This window comes from Rattus norvegicus, chromosome 11, assembly GCF_036323735.1.
Source record: "Rattus norvegicus strain BN/NHsdMcwi chromosome 11, GRCr8, whole genome shotgun sequence".
NCBI classification, from domain to species: domain Eukaryota; kingdom Metazoa; phylum Chordata; class Mammalia; order Rodentia; family Muridae; genus Rattus; species Rattus norvegicus.
Genome location: NC_086029.1, coordinates 57,337,410 through 57,361,224, shown reverse-complemented (window position 1 = coordinate 57,361,224; position 23,815 = coordinate 57,337,410). Strand labels below are relative to the sequence as shown.

Below are 23,815 nucleotides of genomic sequence, written 5' to 3'. Positions count from 1 at the left end.
CTGCAACTATGCTTCATCAGTAGCTCTCATAGGCTCTCTTCATGGTGCTAAGCCTCAAATCCTTTGCATGGCCCCTTCAGTCCTGGTCCATCAACTGCAACTGAGGCTGCATCTTTACCAGTGGCCTTCCATGGCCCCTCAGAATGCCAAGCCTCAGTGGCTCTCCATGACCCCTTCATGCTTCAAAAAGTGGGTGACTCTTACACATTACCATGTACAGATGCAGCACAAGGTACAACCTTGGCTATCTCTCAAACACAGCTTCCTTGTGCTCTCAGAAAACACACTCCAGAAGCTTTCACCTCAGTGATGCTGGTTTCTTCTTAACCACCACTAATTTCTTAGCTCCAGCTAACCAGCATCAATTGTCCCAGTAGTCTCTTCTACTCTGGACTCTACAGCCAGAGCCACATGGCCATAGCTGCCGAGTTCTGCTGCTTGCTGGAACAAGACCCCCTTGTTCTGTTACATTATCACCAGCTTTCTGCTTTCTAACTCCTTCACTGACTAAGCTTGGCTGTCCTAGAACTTGCTTTGTATGTAGACTAACTTGAACTCAGAGATCTACATTCCTGTCTCCTAAACACTGGGATTAAATGTGTAGTCATCAAGCCTGGATTATGTTTTTCTTCACCTAGAACTTGCTTTGTTCTAGGTTGGCCCTGAACTCAGAGATCTGCTTGTCTTTGCCCTTTGCCTCCTGGGATTAAAGGCTTGTGCTACCATGCCTGGACCTTAATTTAGCTGGGTAGATCTTGCCCCAAGGGTACTACTCGTAATTCAGTTTAACACCCTTGAATATAGGACTCAGCTTCATTTCATTCCCTGGTGCCCCTTTAATACTTGAACCTTATATTTTATATTTTTCCTTTCTAAGCTTGCTACACTTGTTCAAATGCTCTTCATGAGACTTATCCAGAGAACAAAGTCCCTCTTGGGTTTTTTTGAGACTTCCTTTGTCAATGCAATTAATATAAATCTCTTTACCTTAGCCTCAGGCAGACTGTTCAGAGAAGGGTGCAAAGCAGCCACATTCTTCACCAAAATACTACAGAAACAGTCTTCACACCAGTTCTGAAATTATTCTCCTCTGAAACTTCTAAAACCAGGCTTCCACAGTTCAAATCACACTCAGCAACAAAGTCATCCATATTCCTACTAGGATGCCCATCAAACCCCATTTAAAGCATTCTACTACTTTCCAAATTCAAGTCCCAAAGTCCACGTTCTTCCAAACAGAAGCATGGTCAGGCCTATCAAGGCAATACCCCAGTCCCTGGTACCAACTTCTGTCTTAGGGTTTTACTGCTGTGAACAGACACCATGACCAAGGTAACTTTTAAAAGGACAACACTGAATTGAGGTTGGCTTACAGGTTCAGAGGTATTGAGGCAGGAACACAGCAGCATCTAGGTAGGCATGGTACAGGAGGAGCTGACTTCTAGACAGCTAGGGTGAAGGTCTTAATCCCATGCCCACAGTGACACACCTATTCCAACAAGGTCACACCTCCTAATAGTGCCAATCCCTGGGTCAGGAATATACAGACCATCACAGCTGGTAAAGAAATCTTTTTCATCCGATAAATATAGTATGAGAATTCCACTCAACTCTGAACATACATGTGGAAATCTGAGCAGGAGAAAAGTATTTAAAAGTACACGTGAAAATGTCAGACACTCCCTTCAATTAATAAATTACATTTTTACATACAAAGGAACTGTTTGACAAATAGTAAATAAAATGGTTGGGGGAATGAAGAATTAGTCCATTGAGGAAAAAATGGGAGTAAGAACATGTACTTAAGACCTTAAAATCTTACCCTCATCCTTATACTTTATTGTAACTTCATCATTACTCAGAAGCTTTCCTCTGAATACTCGCTGCATCATCAGCACTAATTCATCATAAGTAATGTCTTCATTATGAATGGGAATTCGCCGGATATCTTCTCCAAGTTGAGCTTTGATAATCAGCTTCCCACTTAGGTCCAACTGTCCGTTCATTGTGGACTCCAGGATGCTCTATATATATAACTCTAGGGGAAAAACTGATGAAAGCAGAATTATTAAAATGTTAAAAAACTGTGCCCCTTAAAAAAAAGGTGCCCCTCGCTGATACATAACTGGTCTGGAAACATTTTATTACTAATGTAATTTCTATTATTATGCATTATACTATTTTATCCATATACTCAACTACTTAATTGACAATACTAATACCATCTGTCTAAAAATAAATTCCTGACTTCTAGCCCAAAGTTGCCTCTCCTAAGGTCTTCACATCTGTTAGTGGCAACTCTTTTCTCCAAGAAGGCCTGGCTGCTTCCCTTTTCTCACACCTTACATCTAAAGTGTAGCAAACCTGGTTGTTACCGGCCCAAGTACTTTGGTAATCCATCCAATTTGGTATCTTCACCATCAACTTAATCCAATTCAGCCCTTTGGTTTATTTAAAAATGTCTCAAATGATCTGCTTATTTACCTCCATCCACTTTCACTGAAACTTCAACAAATCAGAGATTTGTTAAGTAAAATCTAATGTCATTGTGCTTAGAACCTTCCAATGAATTTCCCATAGAAAAATGTAAAAATGTGGCATGAACTGACCTCTGGTATTTTCTACTTTGTCTTGCTCATATCCCCCAACTGAAGGCTTTGTGCTTACTGTGTCCTCTGCCTTCAAGTCTCTCATGCCCCTCACTGGAACCAGACTGCTAACTATGTATCTTCTAGAGGTTTTCCCTAACAATCTAACTTAAAATGTACCTCATTACTGTCTTCTCATCCTGCTTTTTCTTCAAAGCCCTAAACACTATGTGACTTTTTTTTAACTGTCCTCTCCACTAGAAGAAAGTTCCCTTTTTATTATCTTTCTAGATTGTAGAAGAGGCCTGCCTTGTAAATTACAGTTACTCAAATGGACAATGGCTACAAAATTGTTAACTTGTAACTCTAATGTTAATCTGGGAGAGGAGGCATGTATGAACATGAAATGAGAACCTATTTTTTCCTAAATAAGATCTCAAGAGTACCTTTTCTAATTTCCTATTTTGGAAGCTCAAAGAGAAAGGACAAATGAGTAGTACTCTCCTGGGCTTTCAAACAACTATCCATGATCAAGCTACACTACTCCACTAACCTGTCAACCCACATTACCTCCAATCAAAATGGGTGTGTATGATTGGACTGCATTCTCTTTTTTTTTAAGATTTATTTTATTTCTGTGTGCAGGTGTCCCAAAAGGCCAGAGTGTTGGACCACCAGGAGCTGGAGCCATGGGTTGTTATGAGACCTCTGATATGAGAACTGAACTCAGGTCTTCTTCAAATGTAGTACTGCTGCTAACAGCTGAGCCACCTCCCCAGCCAAGCATTCTTTATTTTAAAAAGAAGAGAACTAAGTATAAGATGGGCAGGATCAAGAGCTCAGACCAGCCTCAGCTACAAAACAAGTTCGAGATCAACCAGCCCAGGCTACTGGACAGTAAAGAGCATTGACTAGTGGTACAGTGCTTGCATAGCATGCATAAGGCTTTGGGTTCCATAAATACCTGGCCCCACATTAAAAAAAAATTAATGATAGAAGTAGCTACTAATACTAGTTTGCTACAGAATTTTCACTTCTTTGGTTTTATTTTCTTATTATTTCATTTCAGATTATTCAATGTCCTATGTATTTATAATCTTAAATTCTGAACACTAAGGTCTTTAGTAATTCAAATTACTACTGTAAAAGTGCACATTTAGGATCAAATAATGGGTTAATATTTGTTTTTTGCAAGGCCAAGCAATTCCTCACGATGTTTATCTATCAGCACAGAACGTTCCTACCATCAACTTTTTTTACCTGTTCCAATAATTGACCAATGAGAGCCATTTAAGATGTCCTAAACCTCCTTTGCTTCAATCTTGCTTTCAATCTTGAACTTTTTCTTCTGGCAGCTTTCTGTTTCCTTCTCTAAAACTTACTGAACCTCCATCATTGCCCCCATCCCTTTAATGTGGAAAATCCCTCACCAAATCACCAAACTATTCAACTTGGATAGTTTTTAATGAATCCTAACTTGTGTCACCATTATTAAATATAAACCTCCCAATATCCTCACATAAATGCTCTAGTCTTTGTGTCTAATTATCCCTCAAATGAAGACAGCCACTCACCATCCTCTGGGAAAATTACATTTCTATTAGTAACTTTAATGACATGGGACATAAACCTAAACAGAATACTACAAGGTCAAAGCAGAACAAAGTGAACTATGTTCCACAATCTGGACCCCATCATTCTATTAATGTAAAAGTACAGCTGGGTTTGTTTGTTTGTTTGTCTGTCCAGTCTCACAATGAACTTCTCATAAGGAGGGTGATGACCTGACACCTCTATAGAACCAACTCTTCAATAGTTGCCCCAATTTGTTCTCTGACTTTAGAAAATGTTTACATAACATTTACTATATCCCAGGCTCTAAAACACTGTAAGTTTAAAAAGATGGTAAGAATCTCATGCTTTTATTGATAGCCTGACAGGAATGATGATCTTACAATAAATCTGCATTTACTGCCTTCTCTCTATAGGCCAATATAAACCAGCAATATAGATTAAGGACCAGTGCTTTGAAAGCTGGAATACTCAGTTCCTGAACTATCTCATAGTACCTCTTTACCTGGTCATATCAAGATACACTCCCAAGTAGGATGAAGTCCCAGCACAAATGTACTTGGCAATACGCCCTCTGATGGAACCGGGAAGCACTCAGCTCCAATGAACCTAAAAGCTAATATTACATATACTCAACATCTGCCATGGTGGCCTAGACTCACTTCTAGTGTTTCCTCTCCGCAGTCTTAGCTAAAAGTTGTCCATTGTGTAGTGATGTCAGGCACAGTTATTTCTGTTCCCAAGAGAAAACTTCATCCACATTGGTGTCAACTCTGCTCCTGCCTTTCTTTAATAGGGTAGTGATTAATATGAATTAGTTCCTACAACGGCTGGTAAGATCACTATGGCATTTTCTGATTTATCTACTGATGTCTTACTACTTCCTAAGTCCAGAAGTGACTCAACCTGGAATTTAACCTCCATCCAAGAAATGTTCTGGTGACTGGGATAAACTGATGTGTCCAAGGACATAAAGCCTGCCCCCTACACTAGGAGGTAAGCCAAGCCTCAGGCACCTGTTGTTTAATCTGAGTAGGTTCTTTCAGAGTAGAAGCTCTTTCAGAAGCTTCTAAAAAAGCACCCACCCTCTAAGCAGTTTTTTTTCTTTCTTTCTTTTCTTGTCCCCTGACTCCCTAAGACAGAGTTTCTCTGGATAGCTTTGGCTGCACTGGAACTCACGCTGTAGACCAGGCTGGCCTCAAACTCAAAAATCCACCTGCCTCTGACTCCTGAGTGCACCACCACCAACTCGCTCCCTTTTCTTTTCTTAAGAAACTCGATTATTCTAAAATTGTAAGTGGTCTCAAAATCTGTACTACATGCACTATATATGGCAAGAATGGTAACCATCTTCCCTGGTAGCTATGTGAGCTCAAGTTCTCCACGGTGTACTTTCTTCAAGCAAAGGAAGAGTAACAGCTAAATTTGACTAATCTTTTGAGATTAAGTATCTACAAATTCTTCCTATAGTGCCTAGAGACACCAACTTACAAAAGTTGGGAACTGTATTCAGTAAAACTGGGTAGGGCCTCGAGTGTACGACCGAATGGGGTTCCTTTTTGTGACCTCAATCTATTTATTCTCCACCGTCCAAGGCAGGGAGGGAGTCCTGGGGTCAGGCACAAATGCTTCGGGCCTCCTCAAACCCCCTTTCTCTGCCTCCAATGATTCACTCACTCTCCACCTTCCAAACCGCTCTTGGGAGTGAGGCGCCAAGCAAACACCCCAGGCTTCAATTCCCTTTTCTCCACCTCGGGTAAGAGGTACCCCACCACCACCACCCCGGGCTACTCTCTGGGGACCGAGGGAACAAGAATGGGGTATCAGCGGGGCTAAACGCCCTCCAGCCAGGCCCAGTGCCGGCGCCCTCCCCACCCCCTCCCCGCCAACCCTCCCCCACACTGAGCCGCTCGGCCGCCTCCCCCACCCCCCGCGCCCTCACTCACCGCCCCTTCCCACGGTCCCCAGCCCCACCCGCCCGCCCGGCGCTGGGAGGTTCTAGAAGCCCTCCGGCCCTCCCGGGTCCCCGGACCTCCTCAGAAAACGGCCCCGCGCGAGATTCCGGCGGCCGTACCGGCTTGCCCAGGCCGCCGCCTCAGCTGACCGGGTCGCTACGAGGCCGCCGCGGGCTCCGCAGTGTCGCAGGGAGGCTACCGACACCGTCCACCCGGCCGCCCTCCGCCGATCGTCGCCGAGCTGCAGGCTGCGCGGACCTGGCCAATCGCACACACCCAACGAGCCTAGCAAGAGCCGCGGTCCCGTACGTGGCAGGTGGGAAGCGCAGGGGCGGGAGCAAAGAAAAAAAAACTGCCCTGGCGCCCCGCCTCAAGACGGACAGGCCAACCAGAGCGCATGCGCAGTGGAGTGAGGGGCGGGACGGGCGAAGACCCCGCTGCGTCGGGTGAGCGGCCCAGCTTCCTCACTGGATGACCAAGTGTAGGAAGTGTGAGCCGAGGCGGACACGCATGCGCGAGGAATTACCAGCACTTCCGGTTTTCCCGACAGCTAGTAATTGCTAACTCTCTCCGGTGGGCGGGGCGTAGTCTGCAGGGCTGGGCTTGCTCTGAGAGCCTTGGTGGAGGTAGGCATCGGTCCAAAAAGGTTTGGTTGTTGTTGCTTTGTGGTAGTCCTAGACAGCTAGTCTGTCACATCTCCGAAAAGCGAACCCCTTTCCCGCCTTCTTTCTACACATTCATTCATTCATTCATTCACTGTTGGGCGCCTACGCTTTGCTAAAAGAGTGCTAGAATGCTGATGAGTCAGTTCCCCAGCTAGGCTGTACCCAAACCCTTAGGAAGGCCGCAGAGTTTAGAGGGCACACCTGCGGGTGAAAAAGCAGCTTGGATAATAGAATCAAGGATTCAAGGAGGCTTTTGCAGGCTAGAGATTTGACCATACCCTACACTCGGCTTTAATTCATTTTACTTTTTGCTTTGGATGTGCGTATTAAAAGACCAGCCTCAAACTGAACCCCAAAGTTTGTAGAGGTGCTTAAAAGTGTTTTGCCACTATAAATTGTTTTTCATAGATTTATATAAGGAAGTTTCAGCAGTTGCTTTCAGAAATTAAGCAGAGGGCTGCTGATAGAAGAAGATTCCCTTATTTTCTCTAGGAATTGTTCCTCAGGGTGCTTCCCATTTAAATTTGAATGGTACAGATTCAGAGTGCTGCTGACAGTTAATAGTATTCTTCTATCTTCCTTATGGCTTGGAGTTATCAAAGCCACATTTCTATGCATAGAGGTAAAATTCCTGAAAGGAGCGAGTTATATCTCTGCCACTCTTCCTAAATTTAAGTCAGACCCTAGGACAAAAGGAGTATAGCAGGGAACCCCTGCACTTGAGAACATGCATACCCATTAATGTTTTATTTCCAAGAGAAAAACTGTAAAACAATGAAAAGAAATATATGTATCTAAGTTAAACCTCAAAAACATTTTGAGTCCATAAAAGATGTTTCAAAAAGTTATTCTGGCATGACTAAAAGAGTTACCACAGTAGCAGAAGATGGCCATCCCTTGAAAAGACTACTTACAAATTGGCCCCTTACTAGTATCTGAGCAATTAGTATCCAACAATGCTTCCACTGTTCTTTATTAAGAGCCCTGTATTGTGTCTAAAGCGTTTGAATAAACACATTTGCTTGCAATCTGGGATCCAGGAACTTTAGTACACAGGAACCACTGGATCCAATAATCTCTTCTAACAACATCAAGAGAAAAAAAAAAGCAAAGTGGAATCGTATAATCTAACACTGCTATCTCTTACAAATTACGTCTGGCAGAATGTTCACATGGTTTTGGGACTTGTTGCTGGAAGGAATTAAGTGTGTCCAGGAAGACTTGTCTCATTCTGACTTCTCCCTTTATGATTCGTTCCTTTGCCATGTTTCCTCATTATCTTTTCTATAACAACACATCTATATGTGGTCCTAGACATGGGCACAGTTCCCTATACCACTGGTATAAAAAGCATGTCATGACTATAGGTAGAATTTGACTATACTGTTTAAAAACAATCTAGATCTAGAAACAGAGATCTCATTACCAGAATAACCAGGAGAGTAGAAGTTGTGAATTTTGTAGCATTGCTCAGCGAGAACTTTAGCACTGTGGTTTGTCTGCTTTCGGGACAATATACTCATTCCTCACTTAACTGGGGGTACTATTTTGTTAATAATTTCAGATTACCTTCCAAATCACAAATTTTAGTGGTGGCAGGAAATTCAGAGTTTTCCTTGTCTTGCTTATTCCTTTACAATGTCTTGTGATCTTATCTCAAATCGCATAACTTGTAACTGTGATCTAAACTCCCAGTCTAGGACATAGCCCTTTTCTGTTGCTGCCTAGTGAGTACTGGGTGGTGGTGGTGGGATTTCACCTTCGTTTATTATCACCAAGGTCCAGAAAGTCTCAATTATTATATTATGGTTTCATGGCAGACAAAGTCCAAACAAAGTCCAACAAATTGTAAGATCATACCTCTACATGTAGCAAAGTTCCACTGAAGAAACAATACAGATAGGAACTGTACCAGAGGCCTCTGGGAACAGCTTGTAAGATAGTAGCACTGGATCATGCCACCCTGCCCTATCTTTCTCTACTGCACACGCGAGTGCGCGCACCCAAACACACACACACACACACACTCCACATCTCCATTTAAGAGCTGGTACTCAGGAACATGATCAATGGGCCACAAATGAATTATAGCTATTTATACCCTTTGGAGTAATGAACAAATCAGACCCTTAAAAGTTAGCCCTAAGCTGCTACATATTGCTGTTGCCACAGAAAAATGATTCAGCCTCCTTAGAAAACAGCTCAGCTCTTTACTGTTTTAATAAAGTGTTTTAAAAATAAAGGTTTAAAATAAATTACAATTACTCTGTGACCCAGCAACTCCAACAGTGTTTTAAGAGAAAATAAATGTTTGCCCAAGAATTTGTACAAAAATAAGAGTTTGATTCCTAATAGCCAAAACCAGATAAAATATTTCCTTTTTACATGAAGGAACAAACCCAAATTTTCTTAAGTATATGAGAATTTCAGTGGACTACAGTGCAATTATTATTATTATTATTATTATTATTATTATTATTACCACATAAGTATGTAATGGTAACTAAAATTATAATACAATCTCATTGACTGTAAGTTAAGACAAGGACTCTAGAGAATATAGAAAAGTAGATAATGGTTTAAAATGAAAGCATTATGGCTTTTCCTTTTATAAAAGTATTTGTGAAGATGACTATTCACAAGCTATACTGGCTAGTTTTGTGTGTCAATTTGATACAAGCTGGAGTTATCACAGAAAAAGGAGCCTCTGTTGTGGAGACCCAGCTGTAAGGCATTTTCTCAACTAGTGATCAAGCAGGGAGGGCCCAGCCCAATGTGGGTGGTGCCATCCCTGGACTGGTGGTCTTGGGTTCTATAAGAAAGCAAGCTGAGCAACCCTGGAGAAGCAAGCCAGCAAGTAATATCCCTCCATGGCCTCTGCATCAGCTCCTGCTTCCTGACCTGCTTGAGTTCCAGTCATGACTTCCTTTGGTGATAAACAGCAATGTGGGAGTATAAGCTGAATAAACCCTTTCCTCCCCAACTTGCTTCTTGGTCATGATGTTTGTGCAGGAATAGAAACCCTGACTAAGACACAAGCTTTAATAAAGTATAAAATACAAATTACATATCTAAGGTATACAATATATTGAGAACCACCATGATCATGCTAACATAGCCTTGTTTTCACAACCATGCATGTGCAAAACCAAGTACATGGGCATTTGGAACAACCACTCTGCAATGTGTCCTCAGCATTGTCATGAAGACAGTGCATTACTGTTAGCTACAGTGACCCTGCTGCTGTCCAGTGGAGTTCTAGAACTTACCCAGTCTCAGGCTAGAGGTTTGCAGCAAACAAACCACCTTTTCCTCTACCACCCAATCTTTGGCAGTAGTATTCTACTCTCACCCTGTGTGCAACTGTGTTTTAGAATCCACATATATCTGCAATTATATGCAGTATTTCTGCACCTGGGTTCTTTGGAGTAATCCCTGGTGCCACAAGTGGTGATGTCTCTTTCTTTCCTAAGGCTGCGGATCTCTCTGTATAAACAATGTATAAAATTTCAGTTTATGACTATTCGATATACATTTCTGTTTGCGATGGTGTGAAAGCAACAGGAGTCTGGTAGAGTAATACTTCAAATTTGAAATTTGATCTTTTCCTAGGTGAGTGGTATGATAATTTCAGCCATGAGCCACAGCTCCCAGTCAGCCACACAATCATGACAGTAAATGAATGATACTACCCAGTATATTACATGACATTCAATAAACTGTACCTCATTATAAAACCAGCTCTCTGCTAGATGATTTTGTCCAACTCTCAGTGGTCTGAACATGTTTGTGCAGGCTAAGCTACTTTCTACATTCAGCATATTATGGTCTTTTAAATTTACAATGAGTTGACCTGCATACAAACTCACAAGGTAAGAAGCATCCATAGAATACGCTGAAATTACTTTAATCGTCCAACACCAAGAGTTAGGTGGATTCATTAGCTTTATTGTCATGAATAACACCACACAAACATGGGAGCAGAGTGATCTAGATGGCCGATTTCATTTCCTTGGACTACATACCAAATAGAGGAGTTACTAGATTTATGATATTCCTATTTTTAATTTTTTGAGGGATATACGTGGCATTTTCAATCATGACTGCACTAAATTTACACTCCCACCTAACAGTGTATACAGATTCTTTGTCCACATCCTTGCCAACACTCCCTTTTAGAACCCTTTTCAGAATGGCCACTTTAATAAGTATTCAGTTCGATTTCTCTATGGTTTTATTACCATTTAATCGGTATTTTCACATATTGGCTATTATGACATTTGGGGGAAAATGTCTATTTAGGTCCTTTGCTAGTTGGTTGATCAGTTTGTCTGGGTTGTTTTGGGAGCCTGTTTAATTTTACAGTTCACACCCTCATGAATGCCTTTTCGAATGCACACTATTGTATCACTTGAATGTAACCCAGCTGCCTGCAACTTCATCAGGTTAGGCCTCATCTTTGGAGACAGGAACTGAAAACTGCTTGGTCACATTAGTGAGGTTCCACAGAAAGAGTCCCAGCTGATGTATCAGCTGCTACTTTTGATATCAATCTCTCAACTGTTTGCAGTATGCCCAGTTCTTTTCAATAAAGCAGTGAGCTTGAGAGTGCTTACAATTTGTTGTTGACGGGACAAGGAAGAAGAAACACAAAGAAGCAAGATAAAATTGAAGATAGAAACTGGCAGTTGCATTGTGAACTTTCAACTGTCAGTTAAGATGCAGGCAAGAAAACCCAAAGGTCGGATGATTTGTTTCTCTTGACACTGAAGGAAAAGAAGAAACAAGCAATCGGGTGCTCTTATCACAAAGGTAACCAGAAAATGTGGAAAGTAGGACCTGCTCATATACAACAGCACGAAAACCAATTCTGAGTCTTTCTTGTTACAAGTGTTTCTTTTTTTTTTCCCTTTTTAAAAGTGTTTTAATTTTTTTTTTTATTAACTTGAGTATTTCTTATATACATTTCGAGTGTTATTCCCTTTCCCGGTTTCCGGGCAAACATCCCCCTCCCCCTTCCCCTTCCTTATGGGTGTTCCCCTCCCAACCCTCCCCCCATTGCCGCCCTCCCCCCATAGACTAGTTCACTGGGGGTTCAGTCTTAGCAGGACCCAGGGCTTCCCCTTCCACTGGTGCTCTTACTAGGATATTCATTGCTACCTATGGGGTCAGAGTCCAGGGTCAGTCCATGTATAGTCTTTAGGTAGTGGCTTAGTCCCTGGAAGCTCTGGTTGCTTGGCATTGTTGTACTTTTGGGGTCTCGAGCCCCTTCAAGCTCTTCCAGTTCTTTCTCTGATTCCTTCAACAGGGGACCTATTCTCAGTTCAGTGGTTTGCTGCTGGCATTCGCCTCTGTATTTGCTGTATTCTGGCTGTGTCTCTCAGGAGCGATCTACATCCGGCTCCTGTCGGTCTGCACTTCTTTGCTTCATCCATCTTGTCTAATTGGGTGGCTGTATATGCATGGGCCACATGTGGGGCAGGCTCTGAATGGGTGTTCCTTCAGTCTCTGTTTTAATCTTTGCCTCTCCCTTCCCTGCCAAGGGTATTCTTTTTCCTCATTTAAAGAAGGAGTGAAGCATTCACATTTTGATCATCCGTCTTGAGTTTCGTTTGTTCTAGGGATCTAGGGTAATTCAAGCATTTGGGCTAATAGCCACTTATCAATGAGTGCATACCATGTATGTCTTTCTGTGATTGGGTTAGCTCACTCAGGATGATATTTTCCAGTTCCAACCATTTGCCTACGAATTTCATAAACTCGTTGTTTTTGATAGCTGAGTAATATTCCATTGTGTAGATGTACCACATTTTCTGTATCCATTCCTCTGTTGAAGGGCATCTGGGTTCTTTCCAGCTTCTGGCTATTATAAATAAGGCTGCGATGAACATAGTGGAGCACGTGTCTCTTTTATATGTTGAGGCATCTTTTGGGTATATGCCCAAGAGAGGTATAGCTGGATCCTCAGGCAGTTCAATGTCCAATTTTCTGAGGAACCTCCAGACTGATTTCCAGAATGGTTTTACCAGTCTGCAATCCCACCAACAATGGAGGAGTGTTCCTCTTTCTCCACATCCTCGCCAGCATCTGCTGTCACCTGAGTTTTTGATCTTAGCCATTCTCACTGGTGTGAGGTGAAATCTCAGGGTTGTTTTGATTTGCATTTCCCTTATGACTAAAGATGTTGAACATTTCTTTAGGTGTTTCTCAGCCATTCGGCATTCCTCAGCTGTGAATTCTTTGTTTAGCTCTGAACCCCATTTTTTAATAGGGTTATTTGTTTCCCTGCGGTCTAACTTCTTGAGTTCTTTGTATATTTTGGATATAAGGCCTCTATCTGTTGTAGGATTGGTAAAAATCTTTTCCCAATCGTTACAAGTGTTTCTTAAACCACATATTATAGTCCTGTATTTACTCTTATCCTATTCTATGGATGATCCCACTCAAAGACAGTTCAGATGAGGAAAATGACCAGTCTTAGACTGGCTTATTTCTCAGCAGACATTTGTAATAGCCCTCTAAATTTTGTTTCTAGCATCCCTTCTGAGTTGTAATTGTTCATTCTTCATGGTGCTTTTTAAAAATTTTCATTCACATTCTTATTTTTTTAAAGATTTATTATGTATAAGTACACTGTAGAAGAGGACATAGGATCCCATTACAGATGGTTGTGAGCCACCATGTAGGTGCTGGGAATTGAACTCGGGACCTCTGAAAGAGCAATCCGTACTCTTAACCACTCTCCATCCCTCTTTGCAGTGCTTAATAAGCATCTGTCAAATCATCTCTCTCACAATAGGTATTTGACCCAGGCTACCCCAACATTGGCTAACACAATGCATATGTCCTGGGTAGAAGATACCAGCTCTGGACCTGACTGACCTCTCTGTCCCTCCCTGACCATTGTACTCCATTGCAGAGGGCTACCTGTGGGCTCTATAGACTCCTGTCTCTTGACTTTTTGCTGATTGCATCCACTGTGAGACTTGCTGAGAACCTGTTGGGTAGGAGGTGATGGCAGCCAACGGTCTGCCTTTTCTCTCCTTTTTCTAGTGAGCTGGTTGACTCTGTCTCGAGCCCAGAGTACTGAGAAGAGATGTTTTCAGCTCCTGCTCATACCTTCATGTTTTGTTCTTCACATCTCTGGCTTAAAAGTAGTATCTTCTCCCCTTGCTTCCCTGTGGCTGTCTATAGTGGACCTCATTTTGTCCTCCCTTTTTAAGTACTGTAAAATTGTCTTAGAGTCTCTCTGTTTTAAACACCTCTACTTCCACTGGAACAGGAAGGAGAATTAAAGCCCAATAGGATTTGGCAAGTGGTTTGCCAAGAGGAATGAAATCCCTCTTTTCTTGTTGATCTTAAGGCTTTAGGATTGGGGGTGCTGCTTAATAGCCATATGTGAGAACAAGGATAAACAGAGACAGGAGAGGGGATAGCATTCTGACACATTATCACTCTTCTGTGTTGTAGTTAGGCCTGGAGTTAATGTTTATTTTATGTCTCAAGCCAGGGCACTTGAAAGTTTAAAATGGTGGTTGCTAATACATAAGTCAGGATCATAAACAAAACCTGAGTATTGCCTCAGACAAAATGGAACATAGAAACGTTATCTGAAGCCAAGTTGGCCCTCGAACTTTACATTAATTAAGCCAGTACATTCCCTTTAACCTTTGACCTAAATTTGAGTCAGATTCATATCACCGAAAGAGACTGCTGACTAGCACCCAGGGTAAAGGTTCCAACCAAAGGAATGATCTCCTGATCAGATTTCAGGGTTTCATGTGAATTGGTCTCCACAATTGTGTGTGGACCTTGCATAATTAAAGGAATATTTTATTGAATTTTACTTGGTATACTCCAAAAATACTGAAAAAACAAATAACTTTAGCCATCAAGGGAAACAGAAATCACATCCTCTTCTGGCTGAGCCACCCCCACATACCCCCAACACACACATTCTCAGGGCTTAAGGGATATTTTCATCTGATAAAATTTTGAGTCCATCACATCTTATTTTCCTCTTTGTCCAGCCAATACCTAGGTGTAGCACTAAAATACCACTTAGAGTATGGGCCTTTCGGAATGGTTTTTCTTCAGTACTTCTGAACACAGCAACCATTTCTGTGAGCATGCACATTCTTTGAGTAATGGTGCATTTAAGAGCACTGGATGCTCTTCCAGAGGACCCAGGTTCAATTCCTAGCACCAGCATGTCCCAGGGGATCTGACCCCTCTTCTGGCTTCCACAGGCACTGCATGCACAAGGTACATGCAGCTATAAAAGAGATTAAAAAACAAAACAAAAAAAACCAAAAACAACAACAACAAAAATCCCCTAAAGAATGCAGTCTTTAGGGAATGATAAGAAGAAGCCTGTGCTAAGCTCACAGGAAACTTGTTAATTCCTTAGTTCATTCACTCACAGGAGAAGCCTGTTTTCTGGCAAAACAAAAAGCAAAAATTCAAAGAAGCTATCTCCTAAGTTCAGAGGGGGTTCTCCCTACACTGCAGTGGAAAACATTCACAGCTCAAGGGTTTGGAGGTCTATGACTATCTAGAGCTTCTAAAAGCCAGACATGTGATTATGAGTTTATTTTTTCATTTTGAATCTCATCAATAATCAACCATATAGATATTAAAAGGTGTATGTGTGCGTGTCTGTGTGCATGCGCTGTAAATAACTAGAGGTTTAGCCGTCTACTAATCCACTTCTATCCATTTCTTACAGAGTTGATTATTCTGGTCACAAAACACTTTTTTAAACAAAACACCTTTTCCTAAAGAGGACACTGGTTGCCAAACTCCATTGGCAAAAGTTTAATGCATGCAAGCAACTGGAGCCACTTTGTTCTAGAAGGTAATATGTTTCCTCATTGTAAAACACAATTGTTGTAAGTTCTGCGTAATTGTCAAAGTGTGTCATGCAGACTTAATAACAATGGTCATCCTGAACACTGTGCGGTTCTTCTCTTGGTTCACATTGTAATCTGGTGAAAACCACAAAAAGCCACAAAATCCATTCTCCCTGTGATAATAAACAGCGAGTTTTAACATGTATTCAGGAAGATATTGTGGGAGACTTAGAGACTAACATAAATAGATCAATTCTTATGAGTTGGATAGAAATGACCATCATAGGTAACAGTCTCGTTCGGCACTTGGCTTTGCTTGGTTACTTTCAAGACAGTGATGTTTCCTCAGTTACTACAGAGGGCTCCAGTAGCCTAAATCGCTCATTTAGGGATGGTATGGACCTGAGCATATTATACATCCTCACACGCAGTTTCAGCGGGGTCATTGAAGGCATTGGCTTCGCTCGGTCAAAGGATGAAGACAGCGACTTCAGTATTTTGGAAGCTTCATTCTGAAATACTTTTGTTCGAACAGTGTAGAGAATGAAGATTTGTAATCCCTGAAGAGAGAATTAAGGGTTAATACTAGGCACCGTTACAATACAGACTTCCGCAGTACAGGAAGAGCAGATTTTATTTCACCCCGCGACTGTGAGGCAGCAAGGCTGTTCCACATCAGGAACGTGCAGCTGCTGTAACGTGCATGCCCTTCCGATTTAAACAGTGGGGCATGCAATGCATATTTCGAAGACCAGGGTTCATGCCTCGGCTTGACATTACTGCTGGGCAAGTCTGCTCCCTAATCTTTACAATCTTCAGTTCATAAAGTTGGAAGAGTTTCTGGGGCTGGGGCTACCCGTTTCATCTTCTACTTCCAACATTCTGGGGTTCCATCTCCTGGAGGTTTAGTAACATGGCTGGAGTTTCATATACTCCATAATTTCTTAACAGCACAAATTTAAGACCCTGCTAGTTATTGATTCGCTGTTCTTTACCTATGGATAATGAGATGCACATAAAGACATAAGCCACAAAATTCTGAGCAGTAGTCTCTACATGGCTTTAAGCTGACCCTTGCCAAAGTCCTATCGGCTCCACACACCCCTCATTCACCCATCATTAATGAATCCCTTCTGTTTAATTCTTACATCAGTCCTAGAAACTATGCCTTACCATTCCCCAACTGATGGATATGCAAACTGAGATTCAGGTAAATTAAACAATTTGCTCAACATTACCCATCTTTCATCAATAGAGCTTGGAGCTGAATTACTACGTTTTTGATTTCAGTCTTTCTTCCTTACCCAACATGTGGTGTTATCTCTTAATTTAACAGAAATGTACTACACAGTATATTATAGTCTCTAAGAAGTGTTTCTTAATCCTTCATTTATTTACATTTTTATGAAAATAAGCTATTAAATACTATTGGTAGCCTCATTAATCATATTGTGTCAATGCGCATTCCTTAATTTTGACAATGTACTATTTTATAGAACATATTGCCACTGGGGAACACTGGTCAAAGAATATATGGAAACTGTACTGTTTTTTCCTGGGTTTGGTTGTACATTATGGCTATAGAAGATATTAATTTTTTTTTACTAGAAAGGTGCCTCGGCAGTTAAACTGCATTCACTGCGTTTCCATAGGACCTGGGTTTGAATCCCAAGACCCACATCATAACCAGGTATAACTCTATTACTGAAGGATTCAATACCCTCTTCAAGGCAGCATGAACATCAGGTATACACTTGGTGCATACTCATAATTTTTTTTAAAAAATTCTAAAGATGTTATTTTTAACTCTAAGTTTGGTGGTGTGGTATTTGGAAACTTTGTAGTGTTTTTCAACTTCAAAAACTCTAAAATGGATCCAAAATTATTGCTTAAAGGGTGTCAAATAACAATAAGGAAAGTTAATTAATTTGGTATCATCTCAGACTTTTTGTCAATGATTAGATGTCAAAAAATTACAGTTCGTGTACTGCATCTAAAGACAAATTATCAGCCAGTACAGTCTCCAATACTGTTTTTTCACAATCTACTGAAGTGGTTACTCAAAAAGAAAAATCTATCACTGATGAGCTATTAATTAAAAAAAAAAGAAGTCAAGGCAACAGGACAATCCAATAAGATACCTTGGAAACTTTTAAAATGGAGTGTTATATATAATAAAATTTAGTTAATACAAATATCAAACATAATCTAATTAATACTTTCAAGAGGAAATATTGTTGACAATGTCAATTACGTAGTAAATTTTAAATTGTACTAATAAAATTGGGAGGCAAAAAACAATTGCACAATGTTAATAGTATTCTTCCTCCCAGACCATAACTCAGTAGTATCTGTTTTTGCAAAACAAGTAAGAGGTCCTGGGTCAGATTTCCGCATTGCAAAACAATTTTGCTCACACATACTGCTTTTAAAGAAGGGGCGGGGGGCCAGTAGATGTTGTTTCACTCTGAAAATGGAAAGTTGAACCTTATAGTAATCATTAATAAACAAGGATTGTAATCAATAGACTTGAAAAATAAAACAAAATGTTTAAAATAATTCCAGGAAATTATATGCATGAGGCAAAGTTATTGATGAGACAGGGTATTTAAAAGTAAGGAGGTGATGGTAGACGCAGGTGACAAAATATGACAGAATTCAGAACAAGCAGGCTTGTCCCTTTCAGGTTTTAAACAAATTCTGTGTGCTTGTTTATTGCGTGCAAACATGTGGGTGCACACTCACCACACTGTTTGAGTGAATGCCAGAGGAGGTAAGAGTCAGTTCTGACCACCATGGGGGTCCTAGGGACTGAGCTCAGGGATTGAAAGATCTTGAACAAGTACCTAACGTCCAGTACTGTAATGATTAGCAAGAATGAGTAAGATGAACAGCTCTCTGTGATCTGCGGGGCAAAATCAAATGGCCTAACATCAAGGCATTCTCAGAAGAAAGAGGAAAAACTAATGGTGAAAAACATAGAAAATTAACAGTTCAGCCATTGTTAGAAAAGTACATGCGGGTTGGGGATTTAGCTCAGTGGTAGAGCACTTGCCTAGCAAGCACAAGGCCCTGGGTTCGGTCCCCAGCTCCGGAAAAAAAAAAAAAGAAAAAAAAAAAAGAAAAAGAAAAAAAAGTACATGCAAGGAAAGTAATAGCTGTATACGCCATAGACATGATACTGAATGTTAAAGCTTGGAGAAAACCCTGATGTAAGCAGAGAAAAGCAACACATTTATTTGTGTGCAGCAGAACAGTATGAACAGCTGAGGATGTCTCATTAGGAAACGTAGCAGAGTGTGAAATTACTTCTCTAAAATGCCAAAAGGGAAAAAAAGCATCATCCAACCTAGAGTTCCATATATAATAAAAAAACAATCCTTCAAGAATAAGAACAAAACAGACATGTTAAAAGAAAATACTTAGTCACCAAAGCCATAAATTACAAGAAACACTAAGGAATGACTTTAGGATCAAGGGAAATGATACCATGTGACATTTGGATCTTCAGCAAGGAAGGAAGCATACTGGACATGGTTGACACATGGCCAAATATAAAGTTTTCCCTATAAATATCTTTGTGTACATGCTCTTTTAAGGAAAAAATAATATTGATTTGTAGGGTTTATTCTGTATGTGCATGCAGGATGTAAGAAAATGGCAGCACAAGGGAGGGGGTGGCAGGGAGATTCTATTCTTATGGTGTCCTTCATTTTACTGGGTGTTAGAAAAATATCAATTTTAAGTTCCTTACAAAAGAAGTTATGCATGTACACTACACCATGAACTTATCTCCAAATGCAATTGTAATGTATTGATTACTGGGATGTGAATTAAAATAGAGTCATAATGATAATCTATTATACTCAAAAGTGGGGAGCAGGGGAATAAAAACCAATGAGCACAGAGGACAGATTGTAAAATGACAACCTTCATCAATGAGTTACATCAGTAGGTCCAAATGAGCTCCACCCTCTGATAAAGTGATGGAGACTCTTACAATGACAAAAAAAAAGTGAGGCCTATGCATTTGATGCCTACATAATGGAGACTTTAAATTTAAAGGTACGGAAGTTCATAGCAAATGCAAACACATGCACACGCACATACATTCATGCATGCACACACATGGGATCATATAACTAACGCACACAACAAGACTAGGTAACAGCTAAAGTATACCGTGTGACAAAAGGGACGATCAGAAATAAAAAGATGTCTTAATACAAATGATGGAAGGAATAACTCATCTAGAAAATATAGTAACCATAAATCTATATCATGAGGGGGAATGTTTGTTCAAAATACAAGATGCACAAACTGGCAAAATGAGAAACAAGGTAAGAAATAGTCAGTCCTTGATGGAAATTTTTAGTGCTCTTCACTAAACAGTTGAAAGAACCAGATGAAAATACTGGTAAGGACAGAGAATCCCCACTGAGCTAGGAATCTTTAGCTTTAATAGTATTTAAAACTCTAGACCCAGTAACTACAGAATAAACAGTTTGGTTTTCCCCAAGGTGAATACTTTGCTTCTGGGCCTGCAAGACTTCACAGAGGGTAAAGTGCCTGCCACCAAGGCTGAGGATCTAAGCTTTGTCTGCAGGGCCCACTGGGTAAAAGGAGAAAACTGACTTTTGTAATTTGTCCTCTGACCTCTGACATATATATCATGGCATGCATGCCCCATACTGCTAATAAATGTAATTAAATTTTTACAGAAAAGATAGATCAAAATGAAGGACCTAAATCCAATCTTAACACATTAAAAAAAATGAAAGAAAACTTCAACAAACCCACAGAGTTCCAAGTTCAAGGAATAATGACCATTGCCCACACCAACCAAAGCACACTCGCTGAGTGGGAGAAAATGGAAGAATTTTTCCTGATGCGGTATATTTACTCAGAGAAGAGGGATCATAGGCCAAACCTCTGAAGATCTTACTCTGTTACCTCCAGGCCAGACAGGGACACAGAAAGCTCTTGTTCTTCTCTTGAAGTCTATTTAACACAGATCTCCCTCAAGGTAACTAAACAATTGTCCTCGAGACTTTTACAGGAAGGAAACACTGGTCTAGGGGGACACTATCTCCCTTGCCACATACCCTGCTTCTTTCTGACCACCCGTACCATACCTGAGTGGTGTTGAAAAGACAGAATATGTAGCTGAAAACGATCCTGATGTCATCGTTATTAATTAGCATAGCATAGGCAAAGATCCAGGTAACTCCAAAGACAACAGCAATAGATAACGTGCTAAGAACCTTCTTTAAGGATGAAACCTTCTTTGTGCTGCATGAGAAAATGAGAAAGGAAATATGGTGTATTAGGGTTGTGCTTTCTCAAGACATCACTCCTCGTACTTAGCTCGCATACTCAGCTCCCCTTACACTTTGCTCACTTCATGTTATGCCTTACCTTATGACCTGAGGAAAATGTGATCCCACTCTCTATTTTAAATGAGCCCAGCGTTCCCTTCCAAGTGCAGGCAAATCATTCCTTTCATACTACGGAGGGGACTTCATGAGGAGTCTATTTACTTAAATGGGGTTTTTGCTATTACTAAGAGATCAACTAGTAAAGGATTCCATTTTGTAGGGAGGTTGGGATACCTGGGAACTTCTTATGCCTCAAGCTGATTTAAAACTAAGATTATTTAAAAGCCGACTGATCCTCTCTCTTATGAAGTCTGTACCCCCCCCCCCAGAATCTGGTCTTGACTATGTGAGTTCCAATGGCCAGGAAAGCAAGCCAGAGACTAAAAAGTAATTGCTCACAGAGTTTGCCTTTGTTTACTGCTCTTGAGAACCTGACAGTGTTAGTGACTGAGTAAGCCAGGCCTCTTCAGGATCTGTTGGAATACTCTCAAAAATGCCTTTTCCTTCATTTTCAGTAAAACCTTTGTAGTGCTGAATGATTGTGTTCACAGGTATTTCTGACCACTGTTTTAATTTTTACACGTGCGCTCTGAGACATTGAGCTAACTATGCCTAAAACATATGTCCACTATCTTTTAACTTATGATTCTAAATTGAGCCTCCTTACGAGTTAACACATCCCCTGTGTAAATATGTATAGGCTCCCTGAATAAAACCCCCATGCTTCCTTTATTCAGGCAAATTGGAACTTAATCTCCTGCTCTTCTTGCTGGTTGTACATTTGCCCGCTTCTTTATGTCTTAGGCGTGCTTATTTTTAGCTCTGTACTCTCCAAAATGTGCAGCCATTATATTAGCTCATAATAGCAATCTATTAAGAAGTGTGAGCTGTGGAAATGGAGGATTTCGTAAAAGCTACAGAAATCACAAAAAAACTTCCCCAACTGAAAAGCTACCCCCCAACCAACAACAATCAACCAACGACCACTAACTATGTGTGGAATGAATTCATCATAGCTCACCTTTCCACATTTGTGTGCCTGGCCTAAACTACTACACCAAGGCACCATGCAATCCTATGGTAAATAATGATCTGCCATTGTGAGTCCTTAAGTGTCGGAGTGATTTAGTTTGTCTCTAGCTAGCACATGAAAGAGGGTTAGCTAAAACAAATTACGATCCTTCTCATTGTTATTAAGCCAATTTAAAAACCATAAGCTTGTCAGTCGAAATCGACAAGTACAAATTTGGTTGTCTCTGACCCAAAATTATGTTTTATATATAAATATAATCTAATGTACAACTAGGCTAAGAACCCTACACCAACGTGTTTCCTCCCAATATTACTAAAATGTATGTTTGTTTTAATGCTTAGCAAGAATGGCATTTCCTCCGTTTATTTACTAGCCTTTAAATAAGAGCTATTAACCATTATGAAATGTGATACTTTCATTAGTAAAGCACACACTTAAGACTGCATTCTCATCAAAGATGGTGGTTTTCTGTCCTCTCTAAGTAGATCCACTTGTGGACTGAGTGCAGTGTACAGATGTCCGTATGGAAAGGATACTTGGAATGGACAGGCTTGCAGAATTCAGTCCGAGCGTATGGCTTCATCTGTGCAATGTTCTGCCCCATCCACGCTGTAAACTATGGGCAGGAGGTTGCAGCATGTGTGTGCTCAGGGCCTCCTGATCTTTATCAACCAAGCCTGCTAAATAGTAGCGATAGCAAGAAGACCACCTACTGAGGTCAGAAAATCACACTGAGAAGACTGCAGTTGTTTGAGACCTGGTAAGCCAGGGAATGTGGTCTCAGTGTCACTAAAGGTGGATACCAGCACCTCCTTCCTTACAGCTCTCTTATTTCAAGTATTCAAATTTCGTTTCCTGAATTTGGGAGACTTTTGAAGAGAAGATATTTTTTTCATAAAACTGTGTGGTTTAATTTTTGCTTGAGCCAATGTGTCACAACACTAGACTACTGAGTTAGACGAGACGGGGAGACTATCCAGCTTCTCAGTCAAAGTCCATTGGGAAATCTCTCCTGAATACTACACTCCCAGGCCTTGTGCAGACGTTGGAAACGTTTGCAGGGGTCTGAGGTGTGCTGAGGTGCTGTGTTAGCATATACATTAGTCCTTGCTGACAGCTTCCACTCTCGGAGAGTCTCACCTTGTCAGATTCTGGTTGTTCTTCCACAACACTTTGACTGTGATTATGACAAATATAGCAATGTTGGTGATGAGGATAATGGTCACCGGCATGATGAACGACCACAAAAGTGGACTTCTGGCAAAATCATTGTTCTTGGGAACGGCCAGCCAGCAGCTGTGGGGAAAAAAATATCTCAGCAAACTAAAGAAAGGACAAATACCAACCCCTTTTGCTCTTACCACTATTGACTTTCATGGAACTGAAGTCCTTGCTAAGAATATCCCTTGGCATCTGATACATCTGAGGTTACTCTCCGGAATCCAGCCCATTAGAAAAGTTGGATCTGCCAAATTTTCCTCGAGTCATTGTGGGCCAGCAGAAGGTAAACTGAGTCAGATAGACCCAAACTACTTACTAGTATTGTTGTTGTTTTCATTGTGGGAAGAAGAAACCCAGAACTAATTTTTTTTAATAAAACCTCAATTGTTTGATTTTACCAATGAAGACTCAGGAGTCAGATAGATGCTGGGGTGAAAGCCTGCCAGCTCAGAGAGGCAGAGAAAGCACCCAGCTGACCTTCCTCCTCAGCTGATGTCCCAGAAGCAATGACCCTCTTTCAAGCTACCCCAATAAACTCCCTTCAAACCAAA

The 23,815-nt window shown here is 40.9% G+C and overlaps 2 protein-coding genes and 1 long non-coding RNA gene across 11 annotated transcripts in view; 1 reads left to right on the top strand and 2 right to left on the bottom strand.

Annotated features, from left to right (window-relative positions):
• The window catches only part of Tfg (trafficking from ER to golgi regulator), a 26,465-nt gene extending 19,847 nt beyond the window's left edge, over nucleotides 1-6,618 (bottom strand). For 3 of the 9 annotated variants that reach the window (XM_017598026.3, XM_039088479.2, XM_039088480.2), the window contains exons 1-2: nucleotides 6,235-6,514; nucleotides 1,823-2,050 (exon numbers count right to left, since the gene is read on the bottom strand). In XM_017598026.3, coding sequence (XP_017453515.1) covers nucleotides 1,823-2,006 — 184 coding nt within the window. In that variant the 5' untranslated portion in view covers nucleotides 2,007-2,050; nucleotides 6,235-6,514. Of the gene's footprint in view, nucleotides 1-1,822; nucleotides 2,051-6,192 lie in introns of all 9 variants that reach the window. The other 6 variants (XR_010055962.1, XM_006248236.5, XM_006248237.5 and 3 more) reach the window with 6 other exon arrangements.
• LOC134481066 (uncharacterized) lies at nucleotides 6,201-23,815 on the top strand. The gene is made up of 3 exons (XR_010056276.1): nucleotides 6,201-6,741; nucleotides 15,509-15,637; nucleotides 22,529-23,815. It is a non-coding gene; the product is annotated as an uncharacterized LOC134481066 (long non-coding RNA).
• Adgrg7 (adhesion G protein-coupled receptor G7) overlaps nucleotides 15,808-23,815 on the bottom strand; it is a 62,514-nt gene continuing 54,506 nt past the window's right edge. Inside the window, exons 14-16 of the mRNA NM_001107098.1 lie at nucleotides 23,184-23,339; nucleotides 20,768-20,924; nucleotides 15,808-16,192 (exon numbers count right to left, since the gene is read on the bottom strand). Of these exons, the coding sequence (NP_001100568.1) occupies nucleotides 15,959-16,192; nucleotides 20,768-20,924; nucleotides 23,184-23,339 (547 nt within the window). The 3' untranslated portion in view covers nucleotides 15,808-15,958. The remainder of the gene's footprint in view (nucleotides 16,193-20,767; nucleotides 20,925-23,183; nucleotides 23,340-23,815) is intronic.